Source organism: Globicephala melas, chromosome 17, assembly GCF_963455315.2.
Source record: "Globicephala melas chromosome 17, mGloMel1.2, whole genome shotgun sequence".
In the NCBI taxonomy this organism is placed as follows: domain Eukaryota; kingdom Metazoa; phylum Chordata; class Mammalia; order Artiodactyla; family Delphinidae; genus Globicephala; species Globicephala melas.
The window spans coordinates 70,821,594-70,848,826 of NC_083330.1; the positions used below are offsets into that span (position 1 = coordinate 70,821,594).

The following is a 27,233-nucleotide window of genomic DNA, read 5'->3' on the forward strand; positions in this document are numbered from 1 at the left end:
GTAATATAATGTTTTTCTTTTTTTGAAGCAAGAGTATGTAAATAAAATCCTCATTAAAAAGCCCTTAATATGATTTTGTCCATTTGTTTCAGAGGGAAAATATTGGCTATTTCCAAGTGCAGTTAGGTGGTGTGACAGGCTCCATTTCTGGCAACATAGCTGCTTATGCTTCTCCTATTTCCTTTACATTTAGGTGAGGAAAGTTCAGGGGAAATTTTTTAAAAAATTTTATTGAAGTATAGTTGATTTACAATGTTGTGTTAATTTCTGCTGTACAGCAAAGGACTGAGTTATAGATACATATATATATAAATATACCTTTTCATATTCTTTTCCATTACGGTTTATCACAGGATATTGAATATAGTTCCCTGTGCTATACAGTAGGACCTTGTTGTTTATCCATCCTATATATTAGGGGAAGTGTTTTAATTTTTAATGGTTGTGGGGGAAGGAGTTTCAGTGTAAATCTCCAGACATTTCTTTACTTCAAGCCAGCAATGCCATTAGAATTCCTTTAATGACTCATTTGGGAAAAAGACAAAATTCTCCAGTTACCTACTTTGACTTGAATGAATTGTATTAAATGAAATGCTGTATTATCTTGGCCAGCATTATTTATATAGTATTCCCTGGAAGTCTGATTTTAATTCCTTAGTGGTGCTAAGCTGTCAAACGTGACTGGTACTGATTTAGTCGCTTTGTATTTATTAGTGGTCTTTGTACATTTTATTTTAATTTGTTGACATTTGCCACTTTGTGCTGATGCTGACTGAGTATAACAGTACAGGATTTATTCAGGTTCTCCTTTGTTTTAGAAATTGTGCTAGGTACTTTGTGTTTTTACCCTTTTTTAAAATTGTGAGCTATTTCAAATATAGAAAAGTATAGAGAATAATATAGCATACCCGCATAAACACAGATTCAGGCAAGAAAATTGTTAAGTAGTTAATATATCAATAAATGATAATACATAATTATTGTTATAAATGATAATACATAATAGCAATAAATGTTAACACTCTGCAACATTGGTTCATGTTTTTTAAAAGAAATAATATAGTATATGTTAGATACTTCATATACATTATGTCATTTAATTCTCACAAAAAACCTTCAAGCTTAGAAGTATTATTCCCATTTTACAGATGAGGAATTGAAGCTAAATAACATGTCCAAAGACATAGTGAAATAATAGTGTTATATAACAGGGATTCAGTGCTAGGCCTTTCCTACTCCAAAGCTTGTGTTATATAAGTACACTGTCATTTTTGTGGATTAAAATCTAGGAAAAACAGAGGTTACTTTCCTTTTTTTCTTCCTCTTGTATTCAGTTGATGCATCTCACTTTTCTCAAGCCTATTGCTAATCTTTACCTTTTCTTTAACTATTGTTGACAGTTGTCCATAGGGCCCAGTCATTTAAACCATTCACTACACTAAAGCAGTGATTCTCAACCAGGGACAGTTCTCCCCCCTCACTAACCCTCACTGGACGTTTGGCAGTGTCTGGAGACGTTTTTGATTTTTCACACCTGGGGTTGGGGGAGTGCTAGTGCCTTCTAGGATGCTGGGCGTGCTGCTAAACATGCTATACGTAATGCACAGGACAGTCCCCACGACAAAGTTTATTGGGTCGAAAATTTAATAGTGCTTACTGTGAGAAACTACATCTAAGATCACAATGCTGCTGCCTTTTGTTGTACCTTTTAAAACATATCTAGCTCTTCACTTAAATTTTTTTTTATTGGAGCATAATTGCTCTACAATGTTGTGTCAGTTTCTGCTGTACGACGAAGTGAATCAGCTATATGTATACATATATCCCCTCCCTCTTGGACCTCCCTCCCACTCCCACACCTATCTGGGTCATCACAGAGCACTGAGCTCAGAGGGGGAGAAAGTAGCAAGGCCTTGTGCTAACTTTTGTTTGGTTCTCATTTGAACTTCTCAACAGCCCTGTAAGTTAAATATTCCATTTCACGGGTCACATATTTTGTTAGTAAATCCAGGATCCAAATCCAGAGCCCTCTAACAGAATCCATTCCTAATCTCTGCGCCATACTGTCTCATTTTTTCCCACTCCTACGTATGATAAGAAGTCTATAATGATAATACCTTTCTTTTTATTGATTTTTCTTAGCACAGGGTGTATAGGTTTAGAATTTGTTAGAGAGCTCCCAGAGTTACAGGAATTAGAAGAGCTTTTCCATAAAATTGGGAAGGAAGATAATATTTTATGCACTTCCCTGGAACATAGCCGCACATGTTTTATTCTGTTCTTTATGCCAAAGGGTGATAGGAGACGCTTCTGTAAATGATCACTCAGATTGTACTTGAGTATTTGTGACTTTCAGTAAGTGAAAAGAGAATAAAGTTTCTCCTAAAAAATTTCTAGAACAATTTAACATTTTAATGGCCAAATTTTAAAATTTCTGATTAATTTTTTTCTAATTTAATATGTGATTTTTGGTAGCAAGTTTGGAAAATGCAAGAAAATCTGAAAGAGTAAACAAGTTAAAGATACCTGTAATTTCAGTATCCAGAAGTAGTCCTTTACTATTTTAATTTCTTTTTAAAATATATTTTAGAAAATGGGGAACATATTGTATATACACTTGTATGTGTTTTTATCATTCACGTTTTTTGAGCATTTCCTGGTGTCATTCAAAGTTTCTATTTATGAAAAATACAAATATTTGGCTTAATATTTTCTGAAACTCTTCATATGGTCAGTGTGTAGTATGGAATCTTGAAAATTGGAATCAAACCCCTGAACTGTAATGCCAGTTTCACCATTTACTCACAGTGTCATTTTGGGCAGGCAATTTAACTTCTGAATTTCAGTGTTCCTGTCTGTAAAATGGGGATGATGACACATTCTTTACAGGATTGTAGGAATGATTAAATAAGAACTCACGTGAAAACACCTAGTACAGAATATGGTACAGAGTAGGTAATGAATGTCAGTTTCATCTCTACCAGGTGTGGTATTTGTGGTCTTTTTCTAGATAATATGAATCATGAAATTATAATTTAAAACAGATGACTTGGCTCTGGCTGAATTAATTTAAAATACTTTTAGTATCATAATTTTATTTTTTCAAATTTATTCTATGCTTACTTTAGTTTTGTTTCCAGGACAGCTTTAGGCTATTTTAGAAGTAATAAATTACTGAATAAATGAGAAAGCAAATAAGAAAAGAAGAGTACATATTAAGGAATCATATGGCTAGGCCTGTGACTCATGTAGGATATGTAAGATTTCCTAAACATATGGATCTCTCTCTTTTTTTAATCTTTAGAAAAGAGGTAGAATAAATTTTACCATCTCAGTATTTCTTCTTCTATATTGAGTTGGTTCTCTTCAGTTTAGGGCCCTTTTTTCTTGTCCCGTCTGATTTGTATAAATATTATTCATTCATGTGTTATGTAACAACTGTCAAGATTTCCTACCCGAGATTTAAGAAATAAAATTCCCTGAAGGTTTGGGCCTGACTGAGGTTGTCATGGAAACACCGTCAGCATCCAGGAAATGCAGAAGGGCTTTAGAATGAGAGCTCTTGGGAGAGTGGGCTCACTCAAAAGAGACTGCATCACAAAGTTATATTTGATGTTCATAACGCTATATTCTTGATTAGGTAAAGTTCATTATCAAAAACTTCCTTTCGTATATATGTGGCATTTATGATATTTCATATTTCGTTTGCTTTTTACTTGGATATTTCTTGTCGATGTAACAAATAATGAATGAAAGTAAATGTGTTTGTTCCACACTGTCAAAAAGGTGATAATACATCTTATTATTTTTTTAGTTTGTCAAATTTGCAAATATTGAAGAAGACACACCGTCCTATCATAGACGTTATGATTTTTTTGTATCTCGCTTCAGTGCCATGTGTCACTCCTGTGATAGTGATCCAGAAACACGAACAGAGTATGTATTGTTTTATGGTTTATAGTCTTGGAGTTATTTATTGATGAATATTGTGTTTATATATTACATAATGATCACCAAAGGAGATGGGAATATATATGCTTTATTCCTGAGGTACAAATTTCATTGCTGTTAGAAGAACTGACTAGAGCAGCAAAATTGAGAGTGGTTTCCTAACTCGGTCAGAATAAAATGCAGAGTCTTTACTGTAACCCAGAATGCGCTTTAATGCTCACCATACCCCAGTGTTAGATCCTGTCATTTCTTCTTCCTTTCACTCTGATCTAGTACATGTATCTCCTCGCTTGCTTGAATACACGAGGCACACTTCTCCCCAGGGCCTTTGGACGGAGTGGTCTTTCGGCCTTACCTCACTTTGTTCAGATTTCTGCTCAGATGTCACCTTATCATGAGAATCCTCCCTCAGCCACCTTTTATTTATTAATATCAACCCTCCCAGTTAAGCTTTATCTTCTCATATCTTGTCTGTTGTCTCTCCTCTATGGAAGATGAACTCCAGGAGGGCAAGGGTTTTGTTTTGAGGACTGCTGTATCACTAGTACTTTGAATATTGCTGAGCACATTACCGGCTCTCAATAAGCACTTTTTGAATGAATACATACATAAATTGAATGAATGAATGACTGTATGTTACGGGATCATTGTCTGACTGAGGTTGTCATGACAACTGATTTGGGCATTTTTAAACATTTCTTCTAGATACATCCTAGTAATAATCTAGAATCAAATACTTATCTGCAAACACAATCGATAGATTGACATGTATATGAAAGTTAAAAATTAAATTCAAAATGACCCTGGTAAATGTAGTTTGAGCTTTACCATAATACACCTAAAAAGAAAGAAACTAACCCAAATTCAGAGTGTTGTCATGAGCAGTCGATAGTCAAGATTGAGCATGCTTTGTGATTTTTACTTTTCTTTTAAAATAAAGGAATATACAGAAAGGTAACTAGTTAGCTTTAAGTATGCAAGCTACAGTGTTGCTTTACACAAACAAAAACAAGTGTAAAAGTTACTTAACTTGGAGAAAGAAAGCTGAGCGGTAATTTAATAGTTTTCAGATATAAGAATTATTTCTGTCTGAGATGCTGTTAGTATAATTTTTGCTTGGTATACTATAGGCCATTTAGGATCCTGATGTTATTCCTTTATTACGGGTGTAAAGCCTTATAGAAAAATAGAGATAACTATAACTATCTTATAATAATAAATTTCCTGTTTCTCCCAATCACTGCTAAAGTCTCTTTTTCTCCCTAAAGGATATTCAAAAAATGTTTTATAAAACTGTTCCCTGTTCTCAGAAGCTGGTATTAACTTGTTAATGGGTCAAAAGGGTATAAAAATTAGCTAAATAAAATGGCACGTTTTGTTCAAAGTTGTAACAATTTTGTTTTCTTTTAAAATACAGAAAATAATCCAGAAGATAGGGGGGTTTTTTTTGTTTGTTTAGTTTGTTCACGTAGGCATTTCCCAATTTTTTGTTGAGGTGGTGAATTTCACATATAAACCAATGTAGGTGAAAAGTGTTTATGATGTTATAGTACCTATGAAAGGATGCATTTTAAAAATTCAAAACTTTTACATAGGTATCTGATTTTTAGGTTTTAGCGCCCCCTAGTGAAAAATCTTGTCTTTTGAACACGTATTTTTGTAACATTTTTCAACATACAAAAAAGAAACTTGAAATTTTCTGTACACAAATGAAAGGTGGTACTTTGTCTTAATTCTTTATTATATAACATTTGATATTCCAAAATAACACTTCATTTGAATCACTGTGAAACAAATGAGTAAACTAAAATGCTTTAAGATACTTAGAGGGCTTGATTTTTTTTTTCGGTTTCGTTTTTAGTAAAAGCCCTTTTGGTTTTCTTCAGGACTATTTATATTCCTTCTTAGGTTCTAACTTAGATAATTATTATAAATCCCTCTTTTTAGCAATACACTGTCAAATAAAACTTAGGGGGCATGGCCAGTAGGAAATGGGGCTGATAACTGTTAAGATTTTCTTAAAATATTTGACTTGCAAATACTACCTTTGTAGTAATGTTAGGCTTGCCCACTTGTGGTAGCTGCAGAAGAGATTTTCAAGACTTTCTTTTTGTTGTAGAAAGCAGCATGAATAAGACACAGCTTTGTAAAAGGCAAGATTTGTCTCCTAGTTCACTTTCTCACCTGTTCAGTGTCATGTTACCGCCGTATCCCATGCTCCACCTGCTACTACTGAATGTCTGCATTACTTCCCGATGGGTTTCTACGCAGTATCACCCCCTTCCCCACATCTTCCATTCTCTAACCCTATTCGCAGCTTTTGGAAACAGTGCTGGGTAAGCTGAGTAAACTTCTAATGGTGACTATTTCAGGTAGTAACAAAAAAGGAGGGTAAATAACAATCAAATTTGGCCAGAATGAAGGTGTTTCGGGGCAGAGGGGCTACCGTGTTAGCTCTTCTCACGAGATTGTTCTTCCCCAGATTTTATATACTGTTTTCTAGTTACCTTTCTTCTCATCCTTGAACTGATAGATTTTATTTTTAAAGAAGAATGAGGAAGAGCTTGAGGAAGTTGAGGGCTGTGAATTGGGAAGGGAGGATAAGGCAGCATTCTCTCACAGTATGGATAAATATGGATACATTTTAAGTCCCATATGCACACAGTAATGTATATACATCAGGACACACGGATGTATATGTGTATATGTATACGGCTCAGGTTATCGGCACTGCATTTTGATAGTTCTCCTTTGTCATACCTTTTAAGGAACCAGCCTCGTCTTCCATCTAGGTGGACTAAGGGAGGTGAGAGGTTCTCAGGGAGAAAAGTGCATGAAAAGTCTGCAGATGCATTAAGGGTGTTCAGGAACAGTGAGATCCTGTTCTCACTCAGCTGCTGAGACTTCTAGGCAAGAAATGGGAGAGAATCTGGTCCACGTTGGTTTGAATTATTATCATCCACTTAGGAAAACCTTTTTTTTTTTTCATTTTTAAAAAAATTTTACTGAAGTGTAGTTGATTTACAATGTTGTGTTAATTTCTACTGTACAGCCAAGTGATTCAGTTATACATACATTTTTTAATATTCCTTTCCATCATGGTTTATCACAGGATATTGAATAAAGTTCCCTGTGCTATACAGTAGCACATTGTTTATCCATTCTGTATACAATAGTTTGCATCTGTTAATCCCAAACTCCCCATCCATCCCTCCCCACCCAGCTTGGCAACCACAAGTCTGTTCTCTATATCTGTGAGTCTGTTTCTGTTTCGTGGATAAGTTCATTTGTGTCGTATTTTAGATTCCACGTATAAGTGACATCATATGGTATTTGTCTTTCTTTTTCTGACTTAGTTCACTTAGTATGATAATCTCTAGGTCCGTCCATGTTGCTGCAAATGCTATTATTTTATTCTTTTTTATGGCTGAGTAGAGTATTCCATGGTATGTATATACCACATCTTCTTTATCCATTCATCTGTCAGTGGGCATTTAGGCTGTTTCCATGTCTTGGCTATTGTAAATAGTGCTGCATTGAACATTAGGGTGCATATATCTTTTCAAATTATAGTCTTCTGTAGACACATGCCCAGAAGTGGGATTGCTGGATTATAAGGCAGCTCTATTTTTAGTTTTTTGAGGAGCTCCTATACTGTTCTCCATAGTGGCTGTACCAATTTACATTCCCACCAACAGTGTAGGAGGGTTCTCTTTTCTCCACTGCCTCTCCACCATTTGTTATTTGTAGACTTTTTGATGATGCCCATTCTAACTGGTGTGAGGTGATACCTCATTGTACTTGTAATTTGTGTTTCTCTAATAATTAGTGATGTTGAGCATCTTTTCATGTGCCTGTTGGCCATCTGTATGTCTTCTTTGGAGAAATGTCTGTTTAGGTCTTCTGCCCGTTTTTTGATTGGGTTGTTTTTTCATTATTGAGTTGTATGAGCTGTTCGAATATTTTGGAAATTAAGCCCTTGTTAGTTGCATCATTTGCAGATATTTTCTCCCAGTCCGTAGGTTGTCTTTTTGTTTTGTTTATGGTTTCCTTTGCTGTGCAAAAGCTTATACGTTTGATTAGGTCCCATTTGTTTATTTTTGGTTTTGTTTCTATTGCCTTGGGAGACTGACCTAAGAAAACTTTGGTACGATTTATGTCAGAGAGTGTAGGAGAACCTAATTCCTTTGATTAAATTATTTTTTATTGAAAACTGATACAGACAAAATATGTCTATAAAAGTCTTTTTTAACTTTAAATGTTGATTGTAAAAAGATGGTATTAAAAGTAAGCCTCGGGCTTCCCTGGTGGCACAGTGGTTAAGAATCCGCCTGCCAATGCAGGGGACACAGGTTTGAGCCCTGGTCCGGGAAGATCCCACATGCTGCGGAGCAACTAAGCCACAAGTGCTGAGCCTGCGCTCTAGAGCGTGCAAGCCACAAGTACTGAGCCCATGCACCTAGGGCATGTGCTCCACAGTAAGAGAAGCCACCGCAATGAGAAGCCCGCGCACCGCAATGAAGAGTAGCCCCCGCTCACCACAACTAGAGAAAGCCTGCATATAGCAATGAAGACCCAACGCAGCCAAAAATAAATAAATAAATAAATTTATTTATTAAAAAAAAAAAGTAAGCCTCTTTTGGAACTGCCATATCTCTGTCCATCTTAGATTTTTGAGATTTTTATTTCTTAGACTTATTGTATGTTATTTTTATTGTCTCGAGATAACTATTTATTTGACATCCATTCTCTTAGTTAAGTAAGCAGACTTGTTTAAATAGCTTTTTTTCATGACTCAGTTTTTTTTCTTCTTTTTTATAGAATCCGAATTGCTGGAATCAGAGGTATTCAAGGTGTGGTTCGCAAAACAGTTAATGATGAACTTCGGGCTACCATTTGGGAACCCCAGCATATGGATAAAATTGTTCCATCCCTGCTGTTTAACATGCAAAAGATAGAAGAGGTTGACAGGTATTGAATAAAGATGTTAGGGCTGGGGCTGTGTTACTTTAATATGTGTGTATGTGTGCTCGCTTGCTAGAGTAAGAATGTTTGTCTTTAGTATTATGTATATAGTAGTCCCGTAAACTTGAGCAAGTTTAAATATGTATCCTTTCTGAAAAAATATCAGCTTCAGTCGTCAAATTAGACTGAGCAGACAGATTTTGACTCAGACACTTAAGCTTTTATTTCTTTTAGAATAAATTTTCACTTTACTTTCTGCTTATTATTGGGCATCGACATTGCTATTTGAATTAATACTACTTAAAGCTGCCAAGTGTAAGAAATAGAGATTATAAACTGAACTTCTGTTATTCTTTAGAGATCCAGCATGCTTTTTCGTAGGGAGTTAGTACTAATCAAAATAATAATAATAATAGCAGCTACTATTCAATGTATATATATTTTTCAACAGAAGTACTAGGCTATTTATATCTTATTTATTCTTCTAAGATATTTTGGCATGGAATATTGTTTTGGGGTGTATGCTGATTTCTTCCCCCCACCCACCCCAGTAACCTGTTGAACTCAGAATTCTGTACTTTATTCTCTTTTTTCAAATGCCATAAGCATGCTTTCCTCCCAAATTTGTTGCCTTACACAGAGGTACTATGCAACCAAGTTTTAGAACCAGTATTCTCCAGTTTGGCTTATTATGCTGATCTCCCTGATTCTTGCAGTTTAAAGAGGGAAATCCAAATCAAATTTAAAAGATATTTAATTCTGTAGTTCTAAAATTTTAACTTAATTTGTAATTGTGATGATTATGTGTGCAATATCAAAATAAAAGTGGTCTAGAAGTGAAAAGGTGAAACTGGTTAACTCTGCAAGCGCTTATATGTTTATCAGAATTTATGACAATTACAGCAAGTATTTATGCTAGATTCCTTAGATGTGATTGTCTCCAGCTTTGGAAACCTAAAATGTGAAACGATATATTTTAACACCTTGGGTATTTTTCCTGTTCTTGGCAATGTAGCTGAGGTTAGTTTTTCTGTCTAAAATATTTATTCTTCTAAAGGTACCTGGCTAGTTGAGAATTGACTCCCCATAATTATGGCTCTTGAGGTACAGGATTAGCATAAATAGGATACAGGAATGCTGATACCATTGGTTGCCAAATTCTAAGAAGTTGTGTTTTCTCGTGGTTTTATCCCAATGCTACAGATACATGCTTTTTTGAAATTATTATTGCACATGAATACATTAATCTAAAATAAGGTTTTAAAATATGAACAAATAGTGTCTATTGAAGACGTCTACTTATACAAATGTTCTAATTAGCTTTCAAATTTTTATTTTTTATTCAGACTGTGCCATAGTTTTTTACTTGATTTTATTTTTGCTCACTTACAGTTAAACTGGGTGATCTTTGGGCACCTTGTTCTTACTAGGATTTTGCTATAAATGTAGCAAAGTTGTAGGAAGTTAACAAAATAGCAACTACTGAGTATTTTGCCTTTAGAAAAGATATTCTGTTAGTTAGAAACAAGTTATACAAGTGAATTTAGCTCTCCAATTTTGAAAGACTATGTGATTAGCTTCAAGGTGTTGAGTTCATGAAGTAGAATTAAGCTCTAAAGTTATTTTGGGATAACAAGAAAATATCATTCTAATATTTCCGAGAAGTAAAAATCTGTTCTGTTTAACTGTCAGAACTAGTGTCAGAATTCTCGCATTCATTTGCTTGTCTTTATTTTTCAGTCGCATAGGCCCTCCTCCTTCTCCTTCAGCAGCTGACAAAGAAGAGAACCCCGCCATGCTGGCTGAAAACTGCTTCAGAGAACTGCTGGGCCGAGCGACTTTTGGGAACATGAATAATGCTGTGAGACCAGTGTTTGCGTAAGTAGTTGGTGTTTCCCTGCTTACTTGTGACTCTGCTGTGTTCCTTCTGTTGTAATTTACTTGCAGAGGACAAATACCCTTACCTGTGTGAGTGAGTTATTAATAGAGCCAGTGCAGCAATGTGGGAAGGGTACAGGATTGAGTCAGACAACATCCCTTTGAGCACTTGTTCAACCACTTCACTAGATTTTCCCCCTTAAATAGGAAATACAGTCATGTGCATCATTTCACTAGAGTTTTTATTCACACCTTGAAATGTATATATCCAGTAAAATATTAAAACAAACGAATGTCCAAGTATGATGTATCTTATTTTATTAACTTCTGGTCAGTTCCTCATATTCCCTGGCTTCTGTTTCTTGGCTTTCTTTTTGCCATGGCTGGACTGCCTTAGGTCGCATTCTCTTCTCTGACTAAATTTTATCTTATACCCAGTGACTGAGCAGAGCAGGAATATTAAATATCTCATTGGTACTTATATGCTGCCTTCCAAGCAGAATACATTTGTGAGCCTTGAGTTTCTCCACATAGACGTTATCTCTCAAGCCTTGTAAACCCTCTGAGTTCTCAGTTGTCAGATGATAGATTTATATAACATTCTGTGTAATTTCTGGACATTTTTGCTAGTCTTTCTTTTGTTAATCATTTGCCTTGTCCTTTCCCCTTCCTGACTATAATAATGTCTTTATAGCATATATAAAGTAGTCAAAATGTAACATCCAGAATTCTTTATTTAGGGCAGATATTTGGGTTCAAAGTTGAGCTTTAGTTACAAGAATCTATAAACCGCAAAATTAAGCATCAGAGAAATATTATAGTGTTTTCAAAGGGATTCCCCCCACCCCACCCCCGACTGCTACCACCACCAAAAAGTTGAGATTTACCATTTAAAGACTCTGTGAGCTTATGAAAATGCTACTAAGAACTAATCAAATTATGTCAAATATAACTAAAGGCAGATTTATTTTTTCCAGACATGCTGATTTAATATCAGAATTCCAGCTTTTATCTTGTTAACCGAGAGGTAATCTCTAAGGCCTTAAAAATATAGAGAGCTAGTCTAAAAGAAAGACACTACCGAATTAACTATAATTGATTACTTGAGTAACTTGGAAGTGGGCCATATTCTTTTCTATGTAGAACTTAGTGGACTTACCTCCTGATCATGTGTTAATTAATCTAATTAAATGTTAATTAAATAGTTAATTATATATTAGCTATTTAGTTAATTAGTTGATTAAATATTAAATGCCCTCTGCAAGTAAGGTACCAGGTATTTTGGGGGAATATATACATGGATAAAACTGTCCTAGTCCTTAAAAACTTGATTGATAATTGGCATTCCTAGTGGCTTTTTACCTTGTGTGTTCTGTGAATTTTAAGCTCATATTCATTGCACCTTTATTTGTGAGAATTCTTTGAGGCTTGGATTAATGGTGTGTACTCCATGAGAGACTTTATTTTGCTTCTGCTGAAGGCATGGATGCAGTGTTATCCAGGCACCACTTTGAACTACATTCTTATCTTCAGTTTTTTTGAGCCACATAGATACTTGTGAACTCTGTCAACCAAGATGATACTTGTGAATTCTGTCAACCAAGATGAGAGCCTGGGTGCTAGGTGTATGGTTGAATTCTTCAGAGAGACTTTCATTTTTGTGGTTCTTCTCAGAGCCAAGGCCAACACAGACAAGCTTTTTGACAGTCTTCTACAACATAGAACATTCCCCCAGATTCATTGAAGGTGTCGTCTTTTAAGGCTTGAATTGATGCATGTGTTTCTGATCTGATAGCCACCTTTCCTGGGTGGACCCTAAACTTTGTCTCCAGTCTCCTGTGTGTACAACCCTTTAAACCACTAGCTATCAGCTACCAGAGATCTGAAGATGTGCCTAAGACAACTGCTGGCTTCAATGTATACTTACCTCTCCAGATTCTCACCTTCTTGTGGAGTCTGGACTGAGGGGCTTTTCTTTCTTGCCAGCTCATGTTGGTATTGAAAAATCATATATATATGTATATGTATGTATGTATGTATGTGTGTGTGTGTATATATTCTAGTCTTTTATTGTTACTGTTTTATGAAAGGATTTGGCAGTTGTTGTGGAAATGGAAACATTGACTTTCTTTTAGATAATATTATTTTGATTGGTAGGCTTTGCATATTGTTGAGGGTTCTAGAGGAGAAAGTGTAACAAAAATAAGGAACTCTTAAAGGAATTTTCTTACTGTTAATTTACAGGCATTTAGATCATCACAGACTATGGGATCCCAATGAATTTGCAGTTCACTGCTTTAAAGTTATAATGTATTCCATTCAGGTAAGGATTGGTTACCTGTTATATTTATATATAAGTAATTTTAGTTCTGTGTCGATAAGCATGTCCTCAGACAGAGATAGAGAACGATGTAGGAGATAAGACGTGTTCTTAATTTAGTTCTTTGTCTCATTTATCTTTCTTTACCGCTTTTATTCTTATTTGCCAAGATGAAAAAATATCTAATTAAAAAGAACTAAATGATTTTATGATGACAGTCTTTATTGTGCATTTATTAAATACATTATTGAGCATTTATATTTTATGATAAACTGATATTAGAATTGATATTTATAGTCTTTATGCATTGAGGCACCTGACGAGGCACTCTCATCTACTGCAGAGGACAGCCTTGGTTTTCTTAAAACTTGAACAGACCCAGTTAGCTCTTAATTCAAGTGGGATTTTAGGTCTTTATTTTTTAACACTGTCTACATTTTTAATGCCCTAAAAAATCATCATTAATTTAAAGGAGATAAGGTAGTAAGAAGCAGTACAGCTTTTAGTATAGGTCATACCAGGATTTTCATCCTAGATGTGCTGTTTACTAGTTGCATAGAACTTGGGCAAATTATTTAGCCTCTCTGAGCTTCAATTTCCTCATTTCTGAGAAGGAAATGTTAATGAATTCATTGAATGGTTCATTTTTATATTAAGATAGAAGGTACCATTTATCAAGTGCTGGCTATACCTCTAAATATGTTAGTAACCTTATGTATATGCTTTATCTCATTAATCCTCCTTATTTTATGAAGTAGATATTGTTATTATCCCCATTTTACGGATCAGAAAACTGACCTTTAGAGAGGTCAGGCACCTCACTCAAGGGTACACAGGTAGTATGTAAGGATTCAAATTCTGGTCATTCTGTTCTAGAGCTTTTGGTCTAAATTCAACATTAAGTTTAGGTTACTATAGCATGCCTAGCATAATGTAGGTTTTCAGTGCATGGTAGTTATTATAAAGCTGGTTTGGGTGTGGAAGGATAATTTAAAAAAATTTTTTCCCAGTTTTATTGAGATTATAATTGACATATAACATTATATAAGATTAAGGTATACAACATTGCAAAATGATAACCATAATAAGTTTTCTCAAGATCCATCACCTCACATAGTTGCACATGTTCTTTCCGCTTTGATGAGAACTTTTAATTTAATTTTAGTTTAGTAGGTGAGAAGTTGATCTGGCCATCTGTGGACATAATGAAGGCTGTTCCCCTGGTTTTCAGTAGCCCTGTATTTCTTCATTTGCCTTCCTCATTCAGATTTAGTTACTAGATGAAATTGTTTTTTACAAAAAGTAAAGTAAATTACAAAGTTGAAGAAACTGAAGGAATCAATAAATATTTGTTGATTAAATGTCTGAGAAATGACTTCTGGTCCACAGCATTGCTTTAGAAGGAGCTTTAAGTGCACCATATGTTTTTTGAGGTCCATTAATCAAAAATTACATGGTAGTACCCACCAGAATGGGAGTTTCTGTTTAATAGACTATCCTGATACAGTCAAAACTTCTGATAGATTTGATTGTTTTAATTGCCATTTACTATAAAATTGATATAAGAATCATTCTTAGGTAATATTTCAACCTCTGTCCATAAAACATTAAACTAGCTGGCCCTGATCAGGAAATTTCGTCAGGTACACATTGTTAAGACTTTAATTTTGGTAGTGGCTCTTGATTAGATGAGAGTTTTGACTGTTTAGCATTGCTAGATGTCCATGATAAGAAATAGTATGTATCTGGTTGGGTAAGAGAGAAGTACTATAAATGTCATAATCTGTCTGTTTTTTAACAACATTTTGTCCTATTATCAAGTTATAAGAGTGTATAAATATTCTTTGTGGAATTACAGAGAGGTACAAAGAGAGTAAAAATTTCTCATAAATCTCCCTCAGATGACCAGTGTTAATATGTAGGCATATATAATTCCAGTCTTATATACTTTTTAAAAAACAGAATTTTATTTAACGTAGTATTTTACAACTTACTTTCTTTCACTCAGGATATCGTAAATATTTTCTGGTATCCCTATTTATTCTTAAAAAGAACGGTTTCTAATGGCTACATATTGTTCCATTAAGTGTCACATGGTTTATCATTCTTATGAATTCTGCCAGGATGCATGTAATTGTTCATATATTTTTACACTATTTTGTTCTTTTAGGCTCAGTATTCTCACCATGTGATCCAGGAGATTCTAGGACACCTTGATGCTCGTAAAAAAGATTCTCCACGAGTTCGAGCAGGTATTATTCAGGTTCTGTTAGAGGCTGTTGCCATTGCTGCTAAAGGTTCCATAGGTGAGTGCCAGCACCCCCCCACAAAAAAATTCATTAACCTTTTTCAGAATTTTCTTTTTCAGTAGGAATAGCAATGTGTGGAAAACTGTTTGAAAATATTTGCTGTGTTTTTAAATGTGCTCTCATTTCTCTTGAAATGTTAGGTTCACATGACTGTTGTCAGACTTCCTTAGTTACAGTTAAACACTTCCCTCCAGATCATTCTCTTCTTCCCTTCCTCCTTTTTTCCAATAAAGATTCTTGAATACCAGTTAGTTATATGCTAAACATTGGGAGGGTACAAATTCAAGAAAGTTATGGTTTACTTGGAGTTAGATGACTTTACCTACACTGTAATACAAGGCAGAATTTGATCATATATCATAAGAAAACCAGGGTCCAGAGAAGGGAGGGAAAATGGATCAGCAGGAGGGAAGTATTATGTAGCCCGTTTGACGAGGACGTATGGTGGTAGTGTGGGGGAAGCCCGAGAAGCGGCTTAAAGTTCCACTTGTGGCCAGGCCACAGGTGTCATTCTACAGTGGACTGACACGAGTTAAAGATTTACTGTACCCTTCATCAGAGATGTGTTATAGGGTAATTCATCTGGCTGCAAAGCGTAGGACACATTAGAAGTCACAGGTGGTTGTCACCATTGTAGGCACAGAGAAAGAACTTGACCTTGATGGCAGCAGTAGAAATGGGAACGTAAAGCCAGCAGAATTTGATAACTGACTGACTAGAGGGGTAACAAGGAGAAGGGACAGGTCAGACATCATGCTTTTTCACTCACATGGGATTAGAAGAATGGAAGGGTCCCTAATAAAATTACTGAAGTTAGGAGGAAAATCTAGTTATGGTTTCTTTGCTTCAAAATGAAAGTGGAACTGTATATTAGCTGCTGAAATATTCTAATATTCACTCAGTGTCAAATGAGAGTGGGCATTTTGGATATGGACTTGTCATTACTCATAACTTATCTCAAAGAGATGGAAGCAGGTTACTTAATTGAAGAGTTAACTTGAAATATGAAGTGAAACACAGGTGATGCCTTGACTGAATCGTCTCACCTGCTAATATCTATTATGTGTGAGGTTGCTATGTTTTAAGTTCTGTACATTCAAAGAAGCATTTGAACGTGGCTGCCTGTCCTGGAGAACGTTGGAATCTAGAGTAGGAGGCAGAAATAAAAACACTAATTAAAGTATAGCGTGATAGATGCAGTGCCAGAAACACAGGCAGAGTATTTATAGTACTAAAAACAGAGAGCATAGTTAGTTTACCTGAATGTGATAAATTGACTAGTTTCTGTCTAATAATTGAGGCAAAATTCTTTCTTCTTCAGCCTCAAAAGATGCCAAATAAATTTCTTAGGCCACAGTGAGCTATATTATAGTTCTCTGGATTCTGACCCAACAGTCAGGTTATCCCAATACTGTACACATTATTCTGAGTAGACAAGATTAGATAGATGGAAAGTTTTTGGTAATCTTTATATGAATATACACATTTTGTGTGGTTTGTACCAAGGATTCAAACAGTGATTTGCTCAGAGATGCCCAGTAAATGTTTGTTGGAATAGCTAGGAGACTTTCTTATTTAGGTATTTCTCATTTACTTTTTTAATGTGCTAGTTAGTTCATAAATTAGGAAGTATTTCCAAGTACTTAGAAAATATGCAGAAATCTCTGTTGAGAAGTACGAGGATTGGATTTGAGTGTACGTTACCAGAAGAATGTATCTGCTTACATCAGGGTTCATTTGCAGGACCCACAGTGCTGGAAGTCTTTAACACCCTATTGAAACATCTGCGTCTCAGTGTTGAATTTGAAGCACATGATTTACAGGGAGAATCTATAAGCAGTGCCAACTTAAACACAAATTCCAAAGACAGTGATGAGAAGATTGTGCAGAATGCTATCATCCAAACAATAGGTGAGTACATTTCACTTTTCAAATTATTCTGGAAAACAGCAATTCAGAAAGCCCTCACAGAAGGTACTTGTCTCTTACGGGACATTAGTCAAAGGTGAATGATAGCTTAGACTTTTAAAAGAACTTTCTGTTTGGAAAATAAACAAACACAAGAATACGACAAAGAACACTGTATATACCCTTCACCCAGATTCATCTATTAATATTTTATGTCATTTACTTTATCATTTCCTTTCTCTCTCTGTCTGCCTTTTTCCATCCCTTTCTCCATTTCTCTGTGTGTGTATGTATATGTGTGTATATATAGATATGCACACATAAGCACATATATAAATATATACATATAGAGAGACATAGATACATACATATACACATCTACATTTTTTTCCTAACCACTGGATGGTAAGTGCATGGCTCTTTACTACAGATTATTTTTCCAAAGAATAAACCAGAGTACTCTTACATAACCAGAGTACAGTTATCAAATCAGTAAATTTAACTTTGATACAGTACTTTAGTCAAACTTTCATATTTCAGTTTTGTCATTTGACCTGATAATGTCCTTTATAGCGTGTTTTTCCTTAGGTCCAGCATCCAGTCTAGGATCATTTAGTTGCATTTAGTTGTGATGTTTCTTTGGTTCCTTTAGTTTGGAACATTTCACTTTTATGATATGGGCATTTTTTTAAGACTATAGGTCCCCCTGACCCCTCACTTAAAAAAAAAAATATCCTCACATGGGTTTGTCTGCTCTTTCCTCATGATTAAATTCAGGTTATGGGTTCCTGGCTGGATACTACGTAAGTGATAGTGTTCTTCTCAGATTATCCCATTCGGAGAAGTACACCTACTTCTCGCTGGTGATGTTAGTTTTGATCACGCAAAGTATTGTTCTATTTCTCTGCTGCACAGTTTCCATTTTCCCCCTTGCAAATAATAAGCAGTCTCTGAGAAGATACTTTTAGGCCGTGCAGATATTCTGCTCTCCATCCAAACTACCCGCTAGATGTAGCAACCATTCAAAATTCTTAGCTGAACCAGAGTCTTTACCATGATGGTTACAAAATGATGGTTATCAACTTGGCACTCAAGGTTCATTGTAAGCAAGAGCCCTTTTTCTCCCTACTTATGTATGTAGGAATACATGTGTTTATCTATTTAAATACAGTGGTATGAGCTCATGGATTTATATTTTTATCTTCATAATTTATTCTGTATTTATTAAATTATTATTATTATTTTGGTGGTCAAACTGTTCCAGATTTGGCCAGTGGAGCCCCTATTTTCTATATCTTTGTAATATCCCCCCACATTTCTTTTAAGCACAGCCTTAGGTTCATTTTATACTTCCTGCCCCAATCCTAGAATCAGTCATTTCTCTGAGGAGCTGTGGTTCCTTTTAGTGGGGAAAGGCACTAGAGACCAGGATCTGGGTACTGATACTCAGGCTTTAATATCATATGCTTCCCCCTCCCCTCACACACACAAAGGGTAAAAGGGTAAAGAACTTACTTAAAAAAAAAAAAAAGAAAGAAAGAAAACCATGGGGAATTTTTTGGGAAATTAAATGATCAGACTGTATATAAATACAAATTAAAGCAATCAAACTCTTCCTACTTTAACCCTCCTCTTTTCTTTAGAGTATCCAGATCACATTTTAATGTAACTGTATGATTTCTAGGATAATTTCCAAATTGAGTTGTATTCTTGGGTTTAGTACCTAATCTCTAGTGGTTGCTAATAGTTTCTACTAATAATAGAGTCATATAAATTTATTCTGGAGCTCAGTTTATGCCTTTTATTTGAGTAATATCCTACCTATGGGCGACTTGTTTATAATAGTCCTTTGGAATATTTAATACAGAGTTTTCCTTTGTTTATTTCTAAAGTTTTATGGGTATGCATACATGCATTACGCATCCACATTCAGCACGTTTTTATTGAACGTGTTGAGCTTAACACCAGGCCATATGCTTGGGCTTCTTGATGCACATGACTCCTACCTTGTGGACGCCTTTGGTTGATCTGCTTGGGGTAGTACCTCTGCTTCACCTAATCACAATCTCATCATGTGCATAGAAATTGTCCTCATTAGGGCAAAGGCCCAGGGTGTCTGTGATATTTTAAGATGGTATATCAAATCAGCTAGTCTTGTTTTCAGAGAATTAATTTAAATTGCTGTAGTGACTTCTAGGTAATTCAGTGTCACTGTTTTACTCTAGAGTATTTAACTTATTGTTTCTCAAGTATGTTGTTATAAAATGTATATACCACAGACAAGCAATATTTCTGTGACATAACACATTCAGAATAACGTGAGAATTAAAACATGAGAGAAAAACAATGCAGTGTGGCACAGTGAATAAGACTTTTATTTAAATCACACTTCTGCTTTCCTCAATATTTTCTTTCAGAAGTTCTCAGTATTCTTTCTTTATCAGGTCACGTGAATATCGGTGGGACACAGAACAGGGCTGCTGTAGCTTTTGCACTTGAAGACAGGAGGCGGTTGGCCAAGCTCGCTCTTTTAAAATAATGCTCTGCTCTTTTGGGGAGGCTCATTAGCACTTCTATTCAGCAGTTCAAATACAAACAATGGGAATAGAGAATGAGTTAACTTCTGGCTGTCCTCACAGTTGACTTGTTGGAAAATTTCCATCTTTGTGGTTAATGACCAGCTTGCTTGGAACAGAAAATCAGTGACCAGTTTTGCACAGTGATGAGGAACATATGTAATTGGGTTCTTGGAAAGTTGAAAATACCTTATAGAGAGGAAGCAGAGAGTAATAATAATACACATAGGCTTTGGAAATGTGAATAGATCTCACGTCAGGTCTTAGTGTTAGCTGTGTAATTTCTTGTATGAATTCCTAACCTCTCTTATCCTAATTTCCACAAGACAAAACTGACACAAATAATAGTACCTAGATTCATAAGGTACTATTATTTGTTGCTGTAAGGATACAAATACAAAGTAGCTTCTTACCCCATAAATATGTGCTCAAGTGTTAGGTAGAATAATATACTTTATGCTGATTGAATAATGTTCAGATCATGAGATTTTTGATTGCTAGAGTATGTTATAAAGAGAAATGAGTTTTACCCCTAGATCTAATCAAAATGATAAATAGAACAATTTGAATTTATAGAAAGAGATTATTAACTCCAGTAATACAGGCTGAAGAGTTAAGTTGAAAAACTAATTTACTCTTAAAGAAATATTGAAAATGTAGGTTTCTGTAATGATTATGTTGCATTTTAAGAAATGATCAAAAAATAGCCAGGTTTTAATACCTGTTCTGATCTTTCAAAGAAACAACAGGGTTAAAAGTTTGAGTAAGTGATTATTAAGTGTCCTAAGTCTTCTGTGACGAGGAAGTAAACTTTCCAAAGCTATAACAGATAAATTCAAAATGTGCACAATACCCAAGAGTTCCTTGAGAAAAATGACAAATAAGTAAATAATTTGAATTATGTATATTGAATTAATACTGAATTAACCCACAGTGTTAGACTGTAAACCTGGCTCATTATAATGGCATTCTAGAACATTTCAACAATCCTGGGGAAGCCAAAGTAGGCCTAATTATTGACTTTCTTACTAGAACAGGAATTTAGGCTTAACAAAATGGGAACAAGGGTTTCATCAGAAATACTACCAAAAGTTTTTTTTTTCCTTTCTCTAAAACTCCAGTCAATTCAAATTGATGATTTGCCACTGTTAACTGTATGCAAAAGACTTTCAAACATTTATCTTAATCGATTAGTCCATTATACACATCTTATAATGTACATCATTAAATGATTTTTACCAAAGAAATTATAATATCTTTAGACTTACATGTAGCTCAAAGACATTATTTTACCACATATTGAAAGCTGTGGTTAAAAATATATTATGATTTTTTATTATATGGAAAAATAAACTTTTCCATTTGCAAAATTTATCTTAAATTTATCTTAATATTTTTATAGGATTTTTTGGAAGTAACCTACCAGATTATCAGAGGTCAGAAATCATGATGTTCATTATGGGGAAAGTACCTGTCTTTGGAACATCCACCCATACTTTGGATATCAGTCAACTAGGGTATGTGTATGTAGTTGTTCTGTGTTCTCAAACTGTAAAGTTGAATTTAATCTTATATTAAATTTTATCTTAAATCTATAAAATGTTTTGTCTTTTTACTCAGTAATAAAAGTCCTGTGGTGTTGTTATGGCAGTAGATTGCTAAGCAGTTGAATCAACATTGCATGCTTGGGTGGGAGGATTTGGGAGACTGGGGTTGACACATACACATTATTGATACTGTGTATAAAATAGACAACTGATGGGAACATACTGTATAGCACAGGGAACTCTACTAATGCCCTGTGGTAACCTAAATGGGAGGGAGGTCCAAAAGGGAGGGGATGTCTGTATACGTATGGCTGATTCGTTTTGTTGTGCAGTGGAGGCTAACACAACATTGTAAAGCAACCATACTCCAATAAAAATTAAAAAACAAAACAAAACAAAACAAAACATTGCATGCTTTTAGAATCAGTTTTCAGTATATCATAAATTCTCAAATTTTCTTATATTGACTAGGTGGAAGGTCTATTCAGCCTGGGCATTTTCTATACATGTAGATTATTTAGGGTAAAGTTTCAAGTTTGTCACTGTGGAAGGAATGTTTACTTATTTCTAGAGTTCTAGAACTGAAAGTTATTTTAAAGATCATATGTCTTGGCCCCCTCCCCTCATTTTATAGATTTGCTTTGATTTTACAACATGCTAAAGCCTTAGTTTGTAAATATGTTTGTATGTTGCTAATTTAATAAGGAAATGATAGTCTTATTTGACTTATATTTATTTGGCCATTAATTAGAGAACCCTTTCTTTGTTAATTCTTTTTTGAAGAACTATTTATATTAGAATTATTTAGGCACATTCTTACCTGCTTATTAATATATGTTAAATAGATATTATGTTTGTCAATTATATTTGCAATAGATCTGTTCTCCAATTTATAGTATCTTTTAATTGAGGTTGTTTTGTTGTGTATTCATACAACTGACTTTTCATGTCATTACGTGTAGAGGTCTGTTTCCTTTGAGAGCCAATAGCTTTTTAATTTTCTTTGTTCAAATTTGATTTATTTTTTAATATATAACCCTTTAATTCATGTGAAATTTACTTTAGAGTATAAAGTGAGCCTTGACTTTAGCTAGTATGAAAATAAACTCTATATAGCTAATATGAATAGAGTTTTAAAATCAATAAATAATAATCTAAGGAAATGAAGTTAATTCCTATTAATAAGATAATACCACTATTTTGTATATTTTAGGGATTTGGGAACCAGGCGGATTCAGATAATGTTGCTGAGATCTTTACTTATGGTAAGGAATTTAAGACAGGTGAAGAACACACTTAACCCTAAATTATTAAGGAGGTTAAAAGAATAGCTTCACATTATCAGTTTCTTTTTCTTGTATTATAAGATAGTATTTACGGTAAGTTTTTTTTCTGTGGTTTATATACTTGAATATTATGCTTTTCATTCTTTAAAATTTTACTTTTATTCTTTATTCCTCACTTCTCCTGTCATCTTATTTGATCTTCATAATGATGAAACATACCGAGGGCAGGAAGCGTTGCCATTTTATAGATGAAGATGCCTGGGCCCAGCTAGAGCCAGATTTGTCAGTCCTTTCCTATGTGATCTTTGCTTTTTTATTTGTATCTTGTTTGAGAGCTCCTTGCCTACTCTGATGATATAAACACATTTGTTTATATCTTCTTACGAAAGGTTTAAAATTCAGCTTTCCACATGTAGAACTTTGATCTGAGGTTTATTTTTGTATGTGGTATAAGATATGGATATATTTTAAATTTTTCTAGGTGGGTAGTAATTGTCCCACCAATTTCTGCTCACTTATAAAATCACCTTTATCCTATAATGAGTGCCCAAATATAAATGTTAGATGTTCTATATATGCTAGTAATCCTGAATATAAATAGAGATTACCCACATGAAATTTCATTTGGTCCTAAGCCTTTTTATTAAATAAATTCCCTGAGTAAATAACCTTGTCTCTAATCCTAATTGTACTACATAGTTAACTGAATGAATTTCTGTGTGGTATGGTTAAACTATTTAATAGCATTAAAGTATATGCTAATTAAAAGCTCCAACTTTAGACATAGGGATACACTCAGAAATGTCACATCAAATAAAGAATAAAGTACAGCTTTCCAAAATGAAAATGCTTCCCTATTAACCTAAATTGCCTAATTTAAAATAAAAGAATTATTTGCCATTTTAAAATTTTCAGGTCTTACCTGTGTTATTTGCTGCCTGGTCTCCTTATATCCATTTAGGACTGACTACCTGTTCCATATATTCTTAGTCTCTCTGAGCCTCAGTTTTCTTTTACAAAATGGGGGTACACTAATGCCTAGCCTCATAGGAATATGGTAAGGATGAAGTTAATACACATATAGTGCTTAGATTCATGCCTGGCATATGGTGAATGTGTGCTATTATTAATTTTATTAACTCTATGAATGATGTTTTCGTAAATTCAGTAAAATCCTTATCATCTCACAAATTTCCTTTTAGTTTTTCCTTCAGGCTTGTTCCATACTTGCTGTTTTCTCTAAGCTTATGGTTCTTATGAAACAGCTTGAGAGTTTTACCAAAGAAGGACTCATGACAAAGATGTTTTTGTTTGTTCCTTTGTTTTTCCTCCCTATAATCAGGTAACCTCTGGATACAAAGCAAAGACAATAGTTACTGCACTGCCGGGGTCTTTTCTGGATCCTTTGTTATCACCATCCCTCATGGAAGACTATGAACTGAGACAGTTAGTCTTGGAAGTAATGCATAATCTCATGGATCGCCATGACAATAGGGCAAAGCTTCGAGGGATCAGGTAATGTGCTACTTGAAAATAGGCTTAATGGTAATGTTTTCGGATTTCTATGTTAATGTATTTAAGTATTATAATTTTTTAATCTAGGATTTTCAGGTTTTATTAATCCAGAATTTTATTTAATTGGTATTGTGACAATTTAATTATTAATATGTTTTAAGATAGTCAGTGTTGAAGGTCTTTTAATGTACTTCCAGAGATCTCATCTACTAGTAATCACTAGTTACATAAATTTTATTTTGGTTTTGCTTTAAACTTAGGAATGACATCAGAAGCCAAGATTACGCAATTCTGCTTGATTAAACTTGGTAATTCAGTAGTATCATTACATATAGGCTTATTTAAAATGCTCATTGAAGTGAGTGTTAAATAGTTCAGACTCCTAAGTATAGCTCATTCATCATATAAGATATGATATAACTAAGTGTGCTGTTCATTAAAAATGATGCATTGATTGTCTCTAGAATAATACCAGATGTGGCTGACCTAAAAATAAAAAGAGAAAAGATTTGTAGACAAGACACAAGTTTCATGAAAAAGGTAAGCTTATCTTCTGAAAAAGAATGCATGACTTAAGTTATAGCCATTTGAATTGTTAGGTAGTTTTATATTGATCGATAACCGTAAAATGAAGCCATAGCATTTTGGAGTAGAAAATCTGAAGCCATCTTCAGCTCCCTACATTGCCACCACCGTCCTGATGGCGTCTCCTCCGGCCTGCGTTTAAGCTTTGGGTGGTCAGTCTGCTGTGATAGTTCCAGATTTCTCCCTTTCAGTAAAATGTCTCTCTGTGATTGCTGCCCTGCCCTCCTCCCCACCCCAAACACAAATGTTGCTTTCGCTTTTAATGGGTCCTTAATAGAAAGCTTCAAGCTTTTGAGAATACTTACCATCATTAATTAAATACATATAATGAGTATTTAGTGTGTATTAGGCATTATTCTGTGCATTATTTGGGGTATAAAGGTCAGGTAGGCAGAATCTCTGCCTGTATAACTAGAATTTAGCTAGATTATCATAATGATCACTTCAGTTTTGTAGGCGTATTGGCAAATGGCTGAATTTAGAAAATTATGGCATCTAAAGTTCTTTAGTATATCAGATAAACTTTCTGTGCAGTTATTCTTCATCCAAAGCTTGAGCACCTAGTATTGCCAGACGCTAAGCTCAACATTGAGAGATACAACAGTAAGCATGCCATGTGTGCTAACTGACCTCAGTATCATCACAGTTCTGGTGGATAAATCACAGTTTTGGTGAGCCTGGATCTTTAGAGGTGCAGAGAACAACAGACCTATAGGAAGATAGGTACAGATATCTATAATCCCTGATCATCTTTGGCTCTTTGTCAGACCCCGCTTTCTTCCTGTCACCATCTTTTATTTTTTTGTCCTTATCCGTTAATATTGATTGCTGTGTTTCAAGTTAATGGCCTCACAGTTTAAAAACTTCATTTGAAAAATAATTTACAAACTATCACTCTTCCTAAATTAATGTGAATAAAAAGAGTTCTTTTAAGTTTGACTGTATTGTGTGTGAAAAAAGTGGTTAATAATAGGTCAAAGGCATTAATAACTCTTTCCAACTTCTTTTTTTTCCATATTTTATATCATCTAGTTAATCAAAGAAATTATGCCCCATAACTGAGGAACTTTTAATCGAGTGATAGAATGAGTTTTAAAAATTTACTGATAGTTAATTTGGGGTTTTTTTACTTTAACATCATGACATTAAGCAATCCTGAACTTTGGGACTGGATTGATTTTATTTTATCTAGTATGATAGAAATAATCCTTTGTGCTTAATTTTGCTAGCCAATCAATTTGCAAGAGTATGGTTTGACTGAAAGGTTAGACTATTTATTCCTTGTTAAATTTTGAATCATTAAACTGTTCTCTGAATTAGTCTTCCTTCCATTTTATAATTTAAAATAACTTAACCTGGCTAAGCATTTGTTACCATTAGTATAAACCATTTCTTTAGTATATTTTTCTTTAGGAACAATCTGTTCACATTTTTCCTTTATCAAATTTTATTTTTACAATTGAACACCCTTTTTCATTTACTTTCTAATTTATTTTATCAGTAAAAATGTTGTTTGGTTTTCATATGCAACTTTAACTAGCCACTTATGGAAATTTCAATGAAGACCTGAAGAAAAAAATTGAGGTCTATCGTCAGGGGACTGTGGACTGCCCTTTGGTTAAGAGAAGCTTGCAGTTTAGAATGGACAGTACCTTTGGCTTTTCCATGTAAGCATTATGTCCAGGCACCTGTGTCTCAGATGACTACCCAGCCTAAAACTGCTCCATCTGACTGTTTTAGGGACATCTTAGACATTGGATCTAAGTTTGAAAAATTGTCCCAGGGCAGGGTGCCCTTACAAATTACATTGGGAGGTGCCCTTTCAGCTCTAATATCCTAATGAGGGTGTATTTCCAGATAAGAGAAAACAGCTGTTTCCACTCAGCTGTTCCAAACAGCTGTTTCCTCACCTGCCAGGGCTACTCTCCTAGAGCTAAATTCCTGGCAGAATGTCACTGTATGAAAGAGCTCTTGTTAGTGTTTTATCAATTAAGGATTATGTAGAAAAAAAGTACTTCTGGGGCTTCCCTGGTGGCACAGTGGTTGAGAGTCCGCCTGCCGATGCAGGGGACACGGGTTCGTGCCCCGGTCCGGGAAGATCCCACATGCCGTGGAGCGGCTGGGCCCGTGAGCCATGGTCTCTGGGCCTGCGCGTCCAGAGCCTGTGCTCTGCAACGGGAGAGGCCACAACAGTGAGAGGCCCGCGTACGGCAAAAAAAAAAAAAAAAAAAAAAAATGTACTTCTTATTATGAAATGTAAAATATATAGGCATTACTATTTTAACTACTTTTAAGTGAACAGCAGTACAGCTAAAATCATCCCACATGCCCATCTTGTTTACAACTCCATCTTCTCCCCAAGAGGTAATCACTGTTCTTGCTTTCATGAATAT

The 27,233-nt window shown here is 34.7% G+C and overlaps 1 protein-coding gene across 3 annotated transcripts in view; it reads left to right on the forward strand.

The window, feature by feature from the left end:
* EFR3A (EFR3 homolog A) overlaps window positions 1–27,233 on the forward strand; it is a 171,663-nt gene that overhangs the window by 39,083 nt on the left and 105,347 nt on the right. For all 3 annotated transcript variants that reach the window (XR_009559519.2, XM_060287200.1, XM_030875824.2), the window contains exons 5-14: window positions 3,815–3,936; window positions 8,773–8,922; window positions 10,657–10,794; window positions 13,039–13,117; window positions 15,285–15,420; window positions 17,167–17,334; window positions 21,310–21,424; window positions 22,668–22,719; window positions 24,083–24,255; window positions 24,720–24,795. Coding sequence is in view for 2 of the 3 variants with exons in the window: in XM_060287200.1 (XP_060143183.1) it covers window positions 3,815–3,936; window positions 8,773–8,922; window positions 10,657–10,794; window positions 13,039–13,117; window positions 15,285–15,420; window positions 17,167–17,334; window positions 21,310–21,424; window positions 22,668–22,719; window positions 24,083–24,255; window positions 24,720–24,795 (1,209 nt within the window). In the remaining variant the exon portion in view is untranslated. The remainder of the gene's footprint in view (window positions 1–3,814; window positions 3,937–8,772; window positions 8,923–10,656; window positions 10,795–13,038; window positions 13,118–15,284; window positions 15,421–17,166; window positions 17,335–21,309; window positions 21,425–22,667; window positions 22,720–24,082; window positions 24,256–24,719; window positions 24,796–27,233) is intronic.